We start from the raw sequence: 13443 nt of genomic DNA, 5'->3' as shown, positions 1-13443 counted from the left end.
CAAATGGTGCAATGGAGATTATTAACTGACACTGTGTCCATGATGACTGTGATGATTTCCAGCCCCTGAAGAATCCTACGCACCCAAAGAGAACAAAGAACACATCACAGATGGCAGGAAAGATCAACTTGGTAAAATGCCCCACCCATTCCAAATCTAATATGTATGCAACTGAGTTATACATCCCCCCCCCAAAAAAAATTATAAAGTCAAAATACAAAGTCAGCTTGGAAACAGCTTGTCAGTTGGACAGTTGCAGTTTGGTTGCAACACCTTATTTGCAATACTTCAGTTGCAATATGCTTATTTCTATTGTCCAGTGACCTGCTGGCTTGTTCTTTAGATCAGAAGCTCTTTAGATCAGATGTATTTGAAGGTATGTCACACTGAGGATGGAGCAAGCTTGTTTTCTGCTGCTCCAGAGACTAGACATGGAACAATGGATGCAAGCTAAAGGAAAAGAGATTCTAGCTCAACATTAGGAGGAACTTCCTGATGGCAAAAGCTGTTTGACAGAGGAACACACTCCTTCCTCAGAGAGTGGTGGAGTCTCCCTCCTTGGAGGTCTTTAAACAAAGGCTGGATGGCCATCTGTCAGGGATGCTTTGACTGAGAGTTCCTGCATGGCAGAATGGGGTAGGACTGGATGGATGGCCCTTGTGGTCTCTTCCAAATCAATGATTCTCTGGGGCTTTCTAAACAGCCCTTTGGGACGTCCGGAGGACGTCCCATTTTAAAAAAGGGGCGTCTCTTTTAGACGCCCCATGGCCTAGTACGGACTCCGTCCGTACAAGATGGCGGCGCCCCTTCTACATGGGCGCCGCCATCTTTATGTATCGGACGCACAGCGTCCAGACACGTCGCGCCGCTGCTGACGTAGCGAGCGCGCCCCTGGCGCCTCGCTACATCGCAAACGCGACGCAAATAGAAGCTCCATTTTGGAGCTTCTTTTTTCGGTCCGCGCGGGAGTCGGGCCGTCTGAAGGCTCCGGCTCCCCCGCGGACCTACTGGCGGCGGCGCCAGACCGCTGCAAAGCGGCGGTCTGTACCCCGCCTATGATTCTCTTTTGAGTGTAAAACAAAATCTACAAAGGAGCGATATCTTCATTGGGCTACCCCAAATGCACAAAATACAAGTTGCAAGCTTTCAAAGCTCCACTGGCTTCTTCACCAGGAAACAGATATTTCAGATCATGTTGTTGTTCTTAACTGCCCTCAGTTTGACCCCTGACTCATGGCAACCCTGTGAATGAGCCATCTCCAAACCTCCCTATCTTCCACTGCTAAGTCTTGCAGATTCATGATCTCCCTTTAACTTCCTGGCATAATTGTCTTTTCCAATGAGTCCTGCCTTCTCATGATGTAGCTGATGTACAGCAGCCTCAGTTTCATCATCCTGGCTTCCAAGGAGAGCCTAGACTTGGCCTGTTCAAGGGCCCACTCCTTTGTCTTTTTGGCTGTCCATGGGATCCACAGCACTCTTCTCCAGCACCACAGCTCAAATGAATTGATTTACAGTACTTCTTGCCTGCTTTCTTGACTGTCCAGCTCCCACATATATCCCTTACATGTCTCAAAGGTGCTACAAGAGACTCCTTTGCATCCTGATTTTTCCAGACTAACATGGCTATACTGTATCTTTGAATCTGTACATGATGCTGGGGAATAAGCTCTAGTGCAGTGGTCCCTGACCTTAAGAGACTTTGGACTCCAGCTCCCAGATGCCTCAGCCACACTGGCCAGTAGTCTGGGATTCTGGGAGCTGAAGTCCAAAATCCCTTCAAGAGCACAGTTTGGGGACCACTGCCCTGGTGTATCTTGGGAAGCTTGCAGGAAGTGTTTTGTGCATTTTGGTTGCCCAACAAAGGCAGGGTGAATAGAGGCCCTCCTCCTTTTCAGCAACTGTCCTCCATTTCAACCTTCTGCCAAAGAGGGATTCCAAAACGTCCTCCATTTGGAGCATAACTCAGAAGCATGAATTTACATGTATATGAGCTTTTTTAAATAAAGCTTTTATTATGGTACTGTCCGCACTGCAGAAATAATCCAGTTTGAGACTGCTTTTAACTGCCCCCTGGCTCAATGCTAGGGAATCCTGGGAACTGTAGTTTTGTGAGACACTTAGCCTCCCTTCTCTGTTAGAGAACTCTGGTGCCACAACAACAGTTCCCAGAATTCCCCAGCATTGAGCCAGGGCAGTTAAAGAGGTCTCAATCTGGGTTATTTCTGCAGTGTGTTTGGGCCTGAAGATAATCCTGGGTAAAGGCAGCACTCTTTTGTGCATTGTGGGTTTCTAATATATTGCTATACCAGTAATGTCCAAATTCTGACCTTTTCCAAGTGTTTTGGACTTCAGCTCCCAGAATCCCATATCATTGGCCAAGGTGGCTGAGGCTTCTGGGAGTTGTAGTCCAAAAAAACACCTGGAGAAAGAGAGTTTGGACATCACTGTGCTATATACTCGTTTTGCTGCGCCTTGCCTTGTGCTTGCCTGCCATTGGTCAAGGCTCCAAGCGTGTCATGCGGCATGTCCAATCAGAAGCGCGGCCGTCATCCAGGCGCGCCTAAATTGGAATGTTGGGACAAAGCACGTGACTGAGGGGAGGGGGGAATAGAACGTCCCCGGGAGCCTTTGGAACGTGGAGCTGCAAAGGGGAAGAGGAGGCGGTCCTGCAGCTAAGCAGCCCAAGGAGGAGCACAGTGAGAGACTGGCTGCATTCCTAATTGGGACCCAGATGTACGTTTTTTAATTTTAATTTAATTTTATTTTTAATAAAGCTAATGTAAAATCATGTAAAACACTATAATAAAATACTGTCAATTGGACTTATGGTTCCCCCCCATAAGTATTTGCACATGTATTTAGAAGTATTCCATAATTACTTTAGGCAGAGTAAGGGATGATGGGACAGGTGATCAGTCAAGCAGTGGCCTTTTTCTTTCTTTTTTTTTTACATGGTGTTGTAAATGCATGCTTCCCAGTCATGCTCAAAATGGAGGACATTTTGGAATTCCTCCTGGGCAGAAGAAGGTGGAAATGTAGGACATGTCCTGTAAAAGGAGGGCCTCTTTTCACCCTGGTCCCTCTAGGCCAGTGGTTCCTATGCTTTGGTTGTCTTCTAGATGTTCTGGACTTCAACTGCCAGAATTCCTGACTCTTGGCCATTCATATTGGGGCTTCTGGGGGTTGAGATCCAAAGCATCTGGAGGACCAAAGTTTGGGAACCACTGCTCTAGATAATGTTGGACTGCATCTCCCATTAGGTCTCAACAGTAGAGTTAATGGTGCAAACTGCTGGGAGTTATAGTTCCAGCAACCTCAAGAGGGCTATACATTGTTCATCCCTTGTGTAGACAAAAACGGTGCTATTCCTACAGATCTAATGTGAGTAACAGGACTGGAGGGGTCTCCATCGTACCCCAACCAGCAACCATTTCTGGTCAGTACAGTGGTGCCAGCGTATTTCTATATATATATATTCCCTCCCGCCCCTGAATTTATTTTGGGCTCGTTGGAGGTATGTTATTGGCCTTCTGTTTTTCTCAGATCTGACTATCATGCCCAGCTTTAAGGTGCGATTATTATTAATACAGCGGGCCCTTGGTATCCGTTGAGGCTTGGTTCCAGGACCCACCGTGGATATCAAAATCCATGGATGCTGAAGTCCCATTAAATATAGTGGCATAGTAAAATGGTGCCCCTTATATAAAATGGCAAAACCAAGGTTTCCCTTTATGGGATTTATATTTGCTTTGAATATTTCCAAGCCATAGATGGTTGAATCTATGGGTAAAGAATCCATGGATACAGAAGGCTGGCTGTATTATGTTGTTGTTGTTATTTTGAAGGAGTAGCAGTTGATCACGTGTGTCCAGGAGACTTGGGGTGACTTTGGCCAGTGGGCACCAGGATCAACGTGACTTGAAGCAAATGTCAAGCCAGACACCACCAAGAGAGGAGGGAGATGGAGTGAAGCTGTGTGACAAAGAGGAGCTGAACAGAAAGGTCAGTAGAAAGGTGATGAATGAGAGTTGCAGGATAAATTGTTGCTAAGTGACACTGGACCCTTTCACATTGCACAGTTATAGCTCAATGATTCCACTATAACTGCTATGGCTGCCTCCTCTGGAATCCTGGGATTGGTAGCTCCGGCAGAGGCACCAAAGGCTGAGGAGTCCAAAGGTCCCTTTCTAAACTGCTAATCCCAGGATTCAATAAAATGGAACTGTGAGCTGCCTTAGGTCTCTTCTGAGAGAAAGGTTGCATACAACTGTAATAAATAAAGAAGCCATGGCATTTAAAGTGAAATTATAATGCTACAATTGTGTAGTGTGAATAAGAACAACATCTGTATCATTTTTGGTGCAAGAGGCTTCAGCAGTTACTGACCTCTCCTATCCTGAGAAAGATAAAGGACCAGCAGTGGGATTTTGGCACAATGATGATAATGGTTGGCTTAAGTGCAGTCCAGAACATATAAGGAATTATAAACTCCACTGAGCATAGTTCATTTTATTTGTGAGTAAATATGTATAGAATTCAAAGGTGTAGCCATGTTAGTCTGTAGAATCAGTACATAGAGAGGTCTTGTAGCACCTTTGAGACTAACTGAAAGAAACTGGCAGCATGAACATCAGTCTACTTCCTCAGACTGCGCTACATGGCAAAATGTCAATGACCTCTTAATAGGGATTTTTTACCTCTTTAAGTTAAGAGTTTATCCCTTCAACACAAGAGGCTACAAAAGTAGATAAAGAATATTATGATTTTGATGTGGTGGTGGCGTGCCTTCAAGTCATTTCCAATTTATGGTGACCCTATCATGGGGTTTTCCTGGTACGATTTGTTCAGAGGAGGTTTGCCATGGCCATCCTCTGAGGCTGAGATAGTGTGACTCACTCAAGGTCATCTAGTGGGTTACATGGCAGAGTTGGGAATCGAACCCTAGTCTCCAGTGTTGTTGTCCAACACTCAAACCGCTATGCCACAGTGGCTGTCATAGTATAATTTTTTAAATTATTATTATTGTTGTTGTTGTTTTGTATTTGCAAGAGATGCCAGCAAAAATGCAGCCTCATTGCTTCTTTTCACTACAGCTATAAAGAAAGCTAAAATGTGCCATCAAAGTCAAACACCATTAAACTCAGATTCTGGGGGCTTGAGCCATAATAGAGAATGTACTTCAATGATAAAATTTATAACTAATGGGATTCATTTTAATTGTCATTTCAATCATAATTACTTGCTTCTTTTTACCTAAATACTTTTTCAAACCAATATTTAGTATAATTACCATTTTTCAGTAAAAATGCTACCTTCCTGAATCATTTAACACCGTTCGCAGTCTGCCTGGAGAAGATGGCAATGTACATGGAAAGCCTAAACTGCATTTCACAAATAGACACTGATTTTTTGTTTGCTAAAATTTAAAACAGAACAGCCTTACTTTGCCTTTTATAATCAATGGAATCATGTTTCTTTGGGCTGAGTTTCATTCTGAGAAACACTTTTTCTAAACTTTTGTCTTTCAGATTAAAGAGCAAAAAGTTATAGTTGATGAACTTTCCAACCTGAAGAAGAATCGGGTAAATAACTTGCCTTTGATTATTACTAAGCAGAGATTAAAGGAAACAGAAATGTAAGGAAGTAGTACCCAGATTGGTGTATAACTGCAGCAATGTGCAAAGTAGATTGAGTTGTCTCAGATATGTCATTTATCGCTTTCTCTTGTGAAAGATCTCGCCTATATATTAGGTTTACCAGTTGCTTGCTGAATCTTTTTGTTGTTGCTTTGGTGACTAATTTTTGGTCCACTGATCATGCCACTTTCCTACAAATTCAGTGCGGTCAAATGAATTTAAAGTCTGATGGCTGTTCCTGATGAACGCACCCATCTTGGTAGCATGGCCTTTCAAGTGTGTGAGATTGCACTATTCAGCCATAATCACATTTCCTCATAACATATTCTTGTCAGTAGAGCTTTTTAGAAAATTGATACAAAAAGTGTTGTGTCCCCGCCACACACACACATATTTACAGGGTTAAGAGGCACCCATACACCCACCCTGCGACTTTGGGAAAAAACTGCAGATTTAAATTAAAATTGTCAATGCTATTTTTTTTACCTGAAAGAACGCTTCTCTAGAAATCTCTAGGTCAGTGTCCCCAAACTTTTTCATAATCCCAGCACACCCCAATGTTAGTTGTTAGTTCCAAGTAAAGCAAACCCACTGAAGCAATAAAACTAGTTAAGTCAAGACTTATGTATGTTCCATAGATTCAATGGGTCTAATCGAGCTTGGACAAATCACTGAATGCTTGCAAAAGGGGAATAATTTGTTCCAATTATATTCAACGTAGGATGTGTGCGTACCACACCATTGTAGCAGTTTGATACCAATTTATCTGCCATAAGTCCATTCAGAGGCGTTTGCACACATGGACACACACACAGAGCAAAGTACCTGCCAGCCTCAATCCTTTGCAGAGACACCCATGGTACTCATTTTCATAGAATCGTAGAGTTGGAAGAGACCACAAGTGCCATCCAGTCCAAAGGACGCAAAAGGAATTTTGCAAAGGATGCAAAAGGAATTAATATTTCTTATTTGCATGGTTTCTTTCAGAGAATTGTGTGCTGTCCCACTAGGTGATATTGGGCAAGTAACACTCTCTCAGCCTCAGATGGCCATCTGTCGGGGATGCTTTGCTTGAGAGTTCTTGTATATAAAAGTATATATACTGTTAAGGTACAGATTAGATTCGCAAACTGTCACTTCTATTCTTTTCACTAACTATTCCTCTATACTTTCTTTTTAAAGAATAGAAAATCCAAAGAAAAGAGGGATAATTGCTCAATGTAATACCAAACAAATCCAAGCGAACAAAGATGGGAGTAAGGGGGGAGGGGTTATTTACAGTGGTCAAAAAAGAAGTACTCAGTGAAGATTGCATTTCATAAGTAGATAATGATATTAAGCTGAAAAGTGTGTTATTTTCTTTTTGGTATTTTTTTGTACTAGTCACTAAATAAGAAAAGTATATTTATTATGTACCTGAACGTAAGATGTAATCACTGAATAAAAAATAAATTTTAAAAAAAGTAAATAATGTAAGCACAGGGATTGAAGAGATATTCTAATTGATAAATAAGTAGTTTTCCATATTTCAGACAAAATTAAGTTTAGGTGCACTCAATTTTCTTTTTTTTAATCAGAATTTAAAATAATATTTTTAAAATAAAAAATTGCTGAAATAAGAACATTTTTGCTTTTATATTTTCTTTCTTTCTGGAAGTGTTATGTATAAGATTACTGTACTTGTTTACTTTTTTAGAAGGTTTACAAACTACAGCGCAACAGCAACATACTCTTTCTAGTGGACAGGACCCAAACACTATCAGAATCCAAAAGTATGTATCTAAGATCATTCTGTGTTTATTTGTGCATGTGTATCTAGTGTATTAGTTCCTAACTTAACAGCTGGTGCTCTCCTTAAAACAAACTAAAGTTACCATGTTCTGAAAGTATATTCTGTAGTTGTAAATATTAGTATGAGATGTTGTTGTTGTTATCATCATCATTATTATTGAACTTCCTATTGCCCTCCAAATGCTTTGGACAGTTGAAACAATGTATTTGAAAAAGCCAAAAACAAAGGGTGCTATAAATAAGCTTTATCTATATTTGTTCTTCTCCCCATGCACTCAAAAATCGTCTCTTCAAAGTTGGGGGTTCTTTTGGAATGAGTTCTTGAGAGACAGAGGTCCTGTTGGTGGGAGGAAAATATTCCATCATGTAACTAGAAGTTATTTTCTGCAATAGGGGTTTGCACTCAATAACTGTCCACCCAGTAGAGTCCTGCCCAAAAAAAAATAAAAATCAAGTGGATATATCTCTGATGAAAGTTTATTTTATTTATTCATTTTTCATTTCATTTATGTGCTGCTGTTCCCCTGTAGTCAGACCCAAGGCAGCTCACAAAGTTACACAGGGGAGATTTTTGATACAAGTCCCATTGTTCATATTTTCTTTTTGTTAAAACCTTCATCATCTGTGCAAAAAGCTACTATGGATAGGAAGGTCTGCATCTCACAGCTCTGTTTACATACACAGTTCTGGCTGTGGTTAAAATATGTGTGATCAGATTTGACTATCCCCTTCTGTAGGTGTCTGTCTTCCCTCACCCCACATTTATGAGATGAAAACTATATACATAGACTCCTTTCCTGCTTCTGGCCACCCACTTTAATTGGAGAAGTTGTTCTCTAGTTGCTATTACAGATTTCTAGATTGTAATAAGAGTACATATATATTGTCAAATTTGCAGCAACTGGACTGCTAGAAGATGCAGGTATAGGCTGCTTAAAATTCTGTTACACACTTTATTTTTATGTGTTACACTAATGTGACTAAAGATGGATTTCGTTTGTTGCAGACGTTTTAGATGAGTTGAAGAAAGCACATCAGGAAATGGAAAATTCTGAAAAAGCCAAAATCAAGAAATAGCTAAATCAAACACCAGTTCAAAATGTGTGGGATTTGCTGCCTGGTCAGCTTGTCTGATCATCCTCCTAACATTTCTCTCTTGAAAGAGGATATTTTATGTAACCTAAGAAGAAGAGGGCCCAGTAGTAGCCAAGAACTGGTGAAGACTGTGCTCCACCTTCCCTTTCATTGCTTATTTTCTGGCCATGTACTTCACTTAAGGGGGCAGAAGACTCCACAGCCGCTGGAAGATCTTACTGGTGATAATGTATTTCTTTGGAATGGAGAGGTATTTGGTGGAATCCATGTAGAAGCTGAAGAGAATGACACTGAAGTTATTTTTCACCAACTCTGTTCCTGCAGTAATGAATCAGACATTCTGTCAGTGCTGTCTTCCATTCAAGGCCCATGGTCTTTCATTTTTTATCAAGCATCCAAGCATTGTTTGTGGTTTGGCAGAGATTTTTTTGGTCGTCGCAGTCTCCTGTGGCAATTTAATAAGGAGTTGGACAACATTCTTGCTCTCACCTCTGTAAGCGTTATGTCTGATCATCAGTGGTGGGAAGTACCAGCGTTGGGAATCTTCAAAATGGACCTCCAGGACTGTGCTGCATCTAAAGCTGTGACACTGACATTGCATCAGTGGAAATATCCTTCCAGAGAGAATATAACTGAAGAAGGTGACTTTCAAATCATTTCCAAACATTTACCAACTTATGTGTCTCTGGTAATAAATGAATCCCACTCATTGACAGCTCCTGTCATTCCTCTGAATAAGGAGATCTGTAACGTGCCAGAGGAGTCCCAGTTCCTCAGTTTTATCAAAAATGTAGATGATGTGCAAGTTCTTCATATGTTTCTTGCTGAACACCACAAGAAGGAATTAGTTCACCAATTTATTGATGTATTGAGTCGAGCTGTAAGGAAACGAGTCTTATGTCTGGTTAGAGAGACTGATCAGTTAAGAAGAGATGCATCAGGGATAGCTGAAATTGCAATACTTTTTTCTGGTGGCGTTGACTCCATTCTTATAGCAACCCTTGCTGATAGACACGTGCCTGTGGAAGAACCCATTGATCTTCTTAACGTGGCTTTCATGGTTCCAGAACAAAGTTATCAAAACAGTTCCACAAAGAAGCATTGCAGAGAGAAGAAACAGTTGCCACCTAGTCCAGAATGCTTACATGCCAACTGCATTGTGACTAGCAACTGTGTGTCATTTTTTAATGTGCCTGACAGAATTACAGGCAGAGCAGGACTGAAAGAACTGCAAAGTATTAATCCTTCAAGATTGTGGAATTTTGTGGAAATCAATGTTACACTTGAGGACTTAAAAGCAATGAGACAAGAACATATACGTCACTTGGTTTATCCGTTAGACACTGTTTTGGATGATAGCATTGGTTGCGCTGTGTGGTTTGCTTCCAGAGGAGAAGGACTAATTACCAACAAGGGATATGTAAAGCCATATAAAAGTCCTGCAAAGGTGCAAAGTTTTCTGCTTATTTGTTTGTAATTATTTATTTAATTAATTTAGTTATATCTCTCAAGTGCAGGAGAGATTTTAGTTTTATTATTTATAAGCATTTATGCCTCAAAATTCAGGTGGAGAGGTTTTCAAAACAGCTTACACCTGTGTGTGTGGTGTTTAGAAAATAATGCCCATTCTCAATTTAAAACCACATCACACAACAGGAAAAGAAGATGCTAGGAAGAAAACAAGGACACTCAGACACAGGAACATAACATTGTGGGATTCATATAATCATCAGGCATAACACAAATAAAATACTGTAATACAGTTTAATGGTATTATTATCATGGCCACCTATAATTTTAAAAAGTGGTTTAGGGAGGTAGCTGATAGATCAGCTGGCCCTGCTTTGTGCTTCTCTTATCCTGTGAACATTTATTGGGTTACTTGCAGGGCTCATACTGGGCTTACCTGTGAGTCAACAAGCGTAGACTCACATGTGGGAGCCTCCTTTTTGAACTATACAAGGCAGGATAAAAATACACAGATAAATAATCCCAAATATAAATCATATAAATAAGGAACTATAAAAATTCAGGCCTCAATGACTATTAATCTAACAGACTTCAAAGAAGTTGCTACAGAAAAAGCATAGTTCCTCTGTTCAGGTCTCACCTGCTACTTTAAATTACAGCTTTAATGGCATTGCATTGGGTTTATTGAAAGGGATGTTTCAGAGTACCTACATTGTTACCAAGTTTTTTCTGACATATTGGAAATAAGTGCCTTTAACAAATATCTTTCATTCTGGCTTTCATTTTGTAATTTTTTGTTGCTTAATTTGGATAAAATCTTTATCCAGATCAGTCTTAATAGGCTTGTGGTGTCTGTTTTTACTTTTTTAAAAAATGCAATTCTGTTCCTGTTTAAATAGAAGATAACAATTTGTTAATTGGAAAACAGTTGAGCCATATACAGCAGTTATTTGCAAATACTGTATCTTCATATATTTTAATTTGAATGTAGCTGTAGTTTTTTAAGGTTAATGTAAAAGTAAGAAAAATACTGTAAAGCGAATGTTTTTGATTTAATCCCTGTAAGCCATGCCATATGTATTTAGAAAGCAATGAATAAATGGTTAAATAAATAGATGCAGAGTATGGAGAGGTTACTTTTTTGGTTAGCAGTTCCCAAAATGTCATAGTCCACAAGGATATTGGGAATTGTAATTAAAAAAATAGTTTTTCTAAGTTTTGTGTAGATGCAAAGGTGGCCTTTTCTGTGGAGTTCCCTTTCCCAAAGGCACTTGCATAGGTTTTATTGTCCATTCTTGGTGTCCTATTTCTGCCATTCATTCTTCTGCTAGATGGAGGAGGCATATTTTTAAGTTGGGGTTCTGGATGGACACTTTTATTAAGTTTACAGGGTTTAAATGAATGCATTACATATATTTTTGGATTTTCTCTTCTAACTTTCAGGTCTCCTTTGGGTTAGGGAAGTGATATATACATTTAATACCTGAAACTAACCTGTGTTCCATTGCAGATTGTACTTACAGGGATTGGAGCAGATGAGCAGCTTGCTGGCTATTCCAGACACCGTGCTTGTTTCGAAAAATATGGTCTGGAACGGTTGAATGAAGAGCTGGGAATGGAACTGGGACGTATTTCTTCTAGAAATCTTGGGCGAGATGATAGAGTTATTGGGGATCATGGCAAAGAAGCTAGGTAAGGCGGTATGCAAGTGAAAGAGCTTTTTCTTTCTGGGAAATGTTTCCAGTCCAGATTTTTGTTTGTTTTATTTGGGACATTTGAACACATGCACACAAAATGGACATCTCTCTTCTTGGGGATATGTAGCAGCTTTTCAGGCTATTTGTTGAAAAAACACAGGTGGAAAAATACCTTAAACTAAGAATTTTTTCCATCTGTTACACTAGTATGTTGACTTGGTTAAGAAGACCACAGTTAAGGGAGTGTTTCTATGTACTTTGCACAGACTTGTAACATAGCTTTCCATTTAAACCAGGGGTAGGTTACTTCAAGGGTTTTCAGGGCTAGTCTTCCATGTATTCCGGGCCCCTCCATGGGCCAGTCCAGTACTTTCCAGGGAAACCAGAAGTAGCCCATGTTTTGGTGGCCAAAGCAAGATGTTTGCATGTTTATTGAGGGTGAATATTACTGTGTTTTGTTTTAGAAGAGAATAAAACATGCCCAGAAGCATTTGGAAGTGTGATTCTCCTAGTGTTTTGAAAGTCCGGGAGTTCCAAGAGCCCACAGGTCACGTAGTTTTCACCCCTGATATAAAGGCATCTTCTCACATCTCTTGTATGGAAGCCACAAATACAGAAGTTCTGGCAGACTGACAGGATATGCGTAACAGCACAGCACTATGGAACAGTGAATGCTCATTAAACACACACACACTTGCATTTGCATGCTAAGAGTGAGACTACCATATTATTTCTGTGTTAGGTTCTCCTTTCTAAGTGCAGTTATGATATGCTGTGGTATCATACTTCTGTGCTTTCCCTGCCAGCCACTGAAGTGGAGCAAAGACAGGGAAGAATTGTGTTAAGTGACATGTCATGGAGAAAGTTATCCTACACTAGAGGCAGGAATGAGCAGCCCACCATCTGCTATTGAACTTCAGCTCCCATAATCCTTGGTGGGATTTGCAAACTAAGTACAGTACATGATAGTTCTACCCAAGAGGTGATCTCAAGAATGGAATGTATAGAAATTGAAATGGTTGTAAATCCGTGAGGATTGTAAAGGTACTTTTGAAAAGGGCAGGTTACAGAACCTAAAGGAGGGAAAGAAACCAGAATTATAACTATCAGAATTAAGGATTTTCTGAAGCATTTTGCACATTTGTTGTTTAAATCTGTCCTCACATTTTAACTTTCTTTTTTACCTCAGATTTCCTTTTCTTGATGAAGAAGTTGTATCCTTTCTTAACTCCCTCCCTGTTTGGGAGAAAGCAAACTTGGCTGTACGTCGGGGCATTGGAGAGAAACTGCTTTTGCGCCTGGCAGCTGCTGAGCTTGGCTTGACTACCTCTTCAGTTCTGCCAAAAAGGGCCATGCAGTTTGGCTCCAGGATTGCTAAAATGGAGAACAGAAATGAAAAGGCATCTGACAAATGCAAAAGACTCCAGCCACTTTCAGCAGAGTAGCTCTGTATAGGGTTGAAGGTGACCTTTTAAAAAAACAATTACACAGTTGACAAAATTAAAGACCCTTCTGTTACGGCAGTGATTCTATGCACTTATTTGGGAGTAAGCCCCTTTTGAATGATTAGACTGCATGTCCTGTTGAAAACAGTCCAAGGAAGGTTAACATCTAAGTTCTATTGATTTTAATGGAACTCGGTCATTACTACACAGACTCGATTGTCCCAACAGTGTGCCAAAAGATGTTTCTGTGTCATGTATGTGAAACAAAATAAAGCTGGTTGTTGGTTTAATATTTCAGAAGTTGTG

General features: G+C 40.3%; 1 protein-coding gene across 3 annotated transcripts; it reads left to right on the top strand.

Annotated features, from left to right (window-relative positions):
* Nucleotides 1-2579: 2579 nt before the first annotated feature.
* On the top strand, nt 2580-13425 carry ASNSD1 (asparagine synthetase domain containing 1). 3 transcript variants are annotated; one of them, XM_042443836.1, is made up of 7 exons: nt 2580-2736; nt 3849-4005; nt 5532-5585; nt 7336-7411; nt 8437-9972; nt 11506-11687; nt 12882-13425. In XM_042443836.1, exons 5-7 carry the CDS (start codon nt 8530-8532, stop codon nt 13135-13137), a joined length of 1881 nt encoding a protein of 626 aa, XP_042299770.1. In that variant the 5' UTR covers nt 2580-2736; nt 3849-4005; nt 5532-5585; nt 7336-7411; nt 8437-8529; the 3' UTR covers nt 13138-13425. The 3 variants fall into 3 exon arrangements, with proteins under 3 accessions (XP_042299770.1, XP_042299782.1, XP_042299776.1); XM_042443848.1 differs by lacking the exon at nt 12882-13425 and adding an exon at nt 12157-12625; XM_042443842.1 differs by lacking the exon at nt 7336-7411.
* Nucleotides 13426-13443: the final 18 nt, after the last annotated feature.

This window comes from Sceloporus undulatus, chromosome 1 (assembly GCF_019175285.1).
Source record: "Sceloporus undulatus isolate JIND9_A2432 ecotype Alabama chromosome 1, SceUnd_v1.1, whole genome shotgun sequence".
NCBI lineage: Eukaryota > Metazoa > Chordata > Lepidosauria > Squamata > Phrynosomatidae > Sceloporus > Sceloporus undulatus.
The sequence above is the reverse complement of the archived record's forward strand: the minus strand, read 5'-3'. Positions and strand labels throughout refer to the sequence as shown.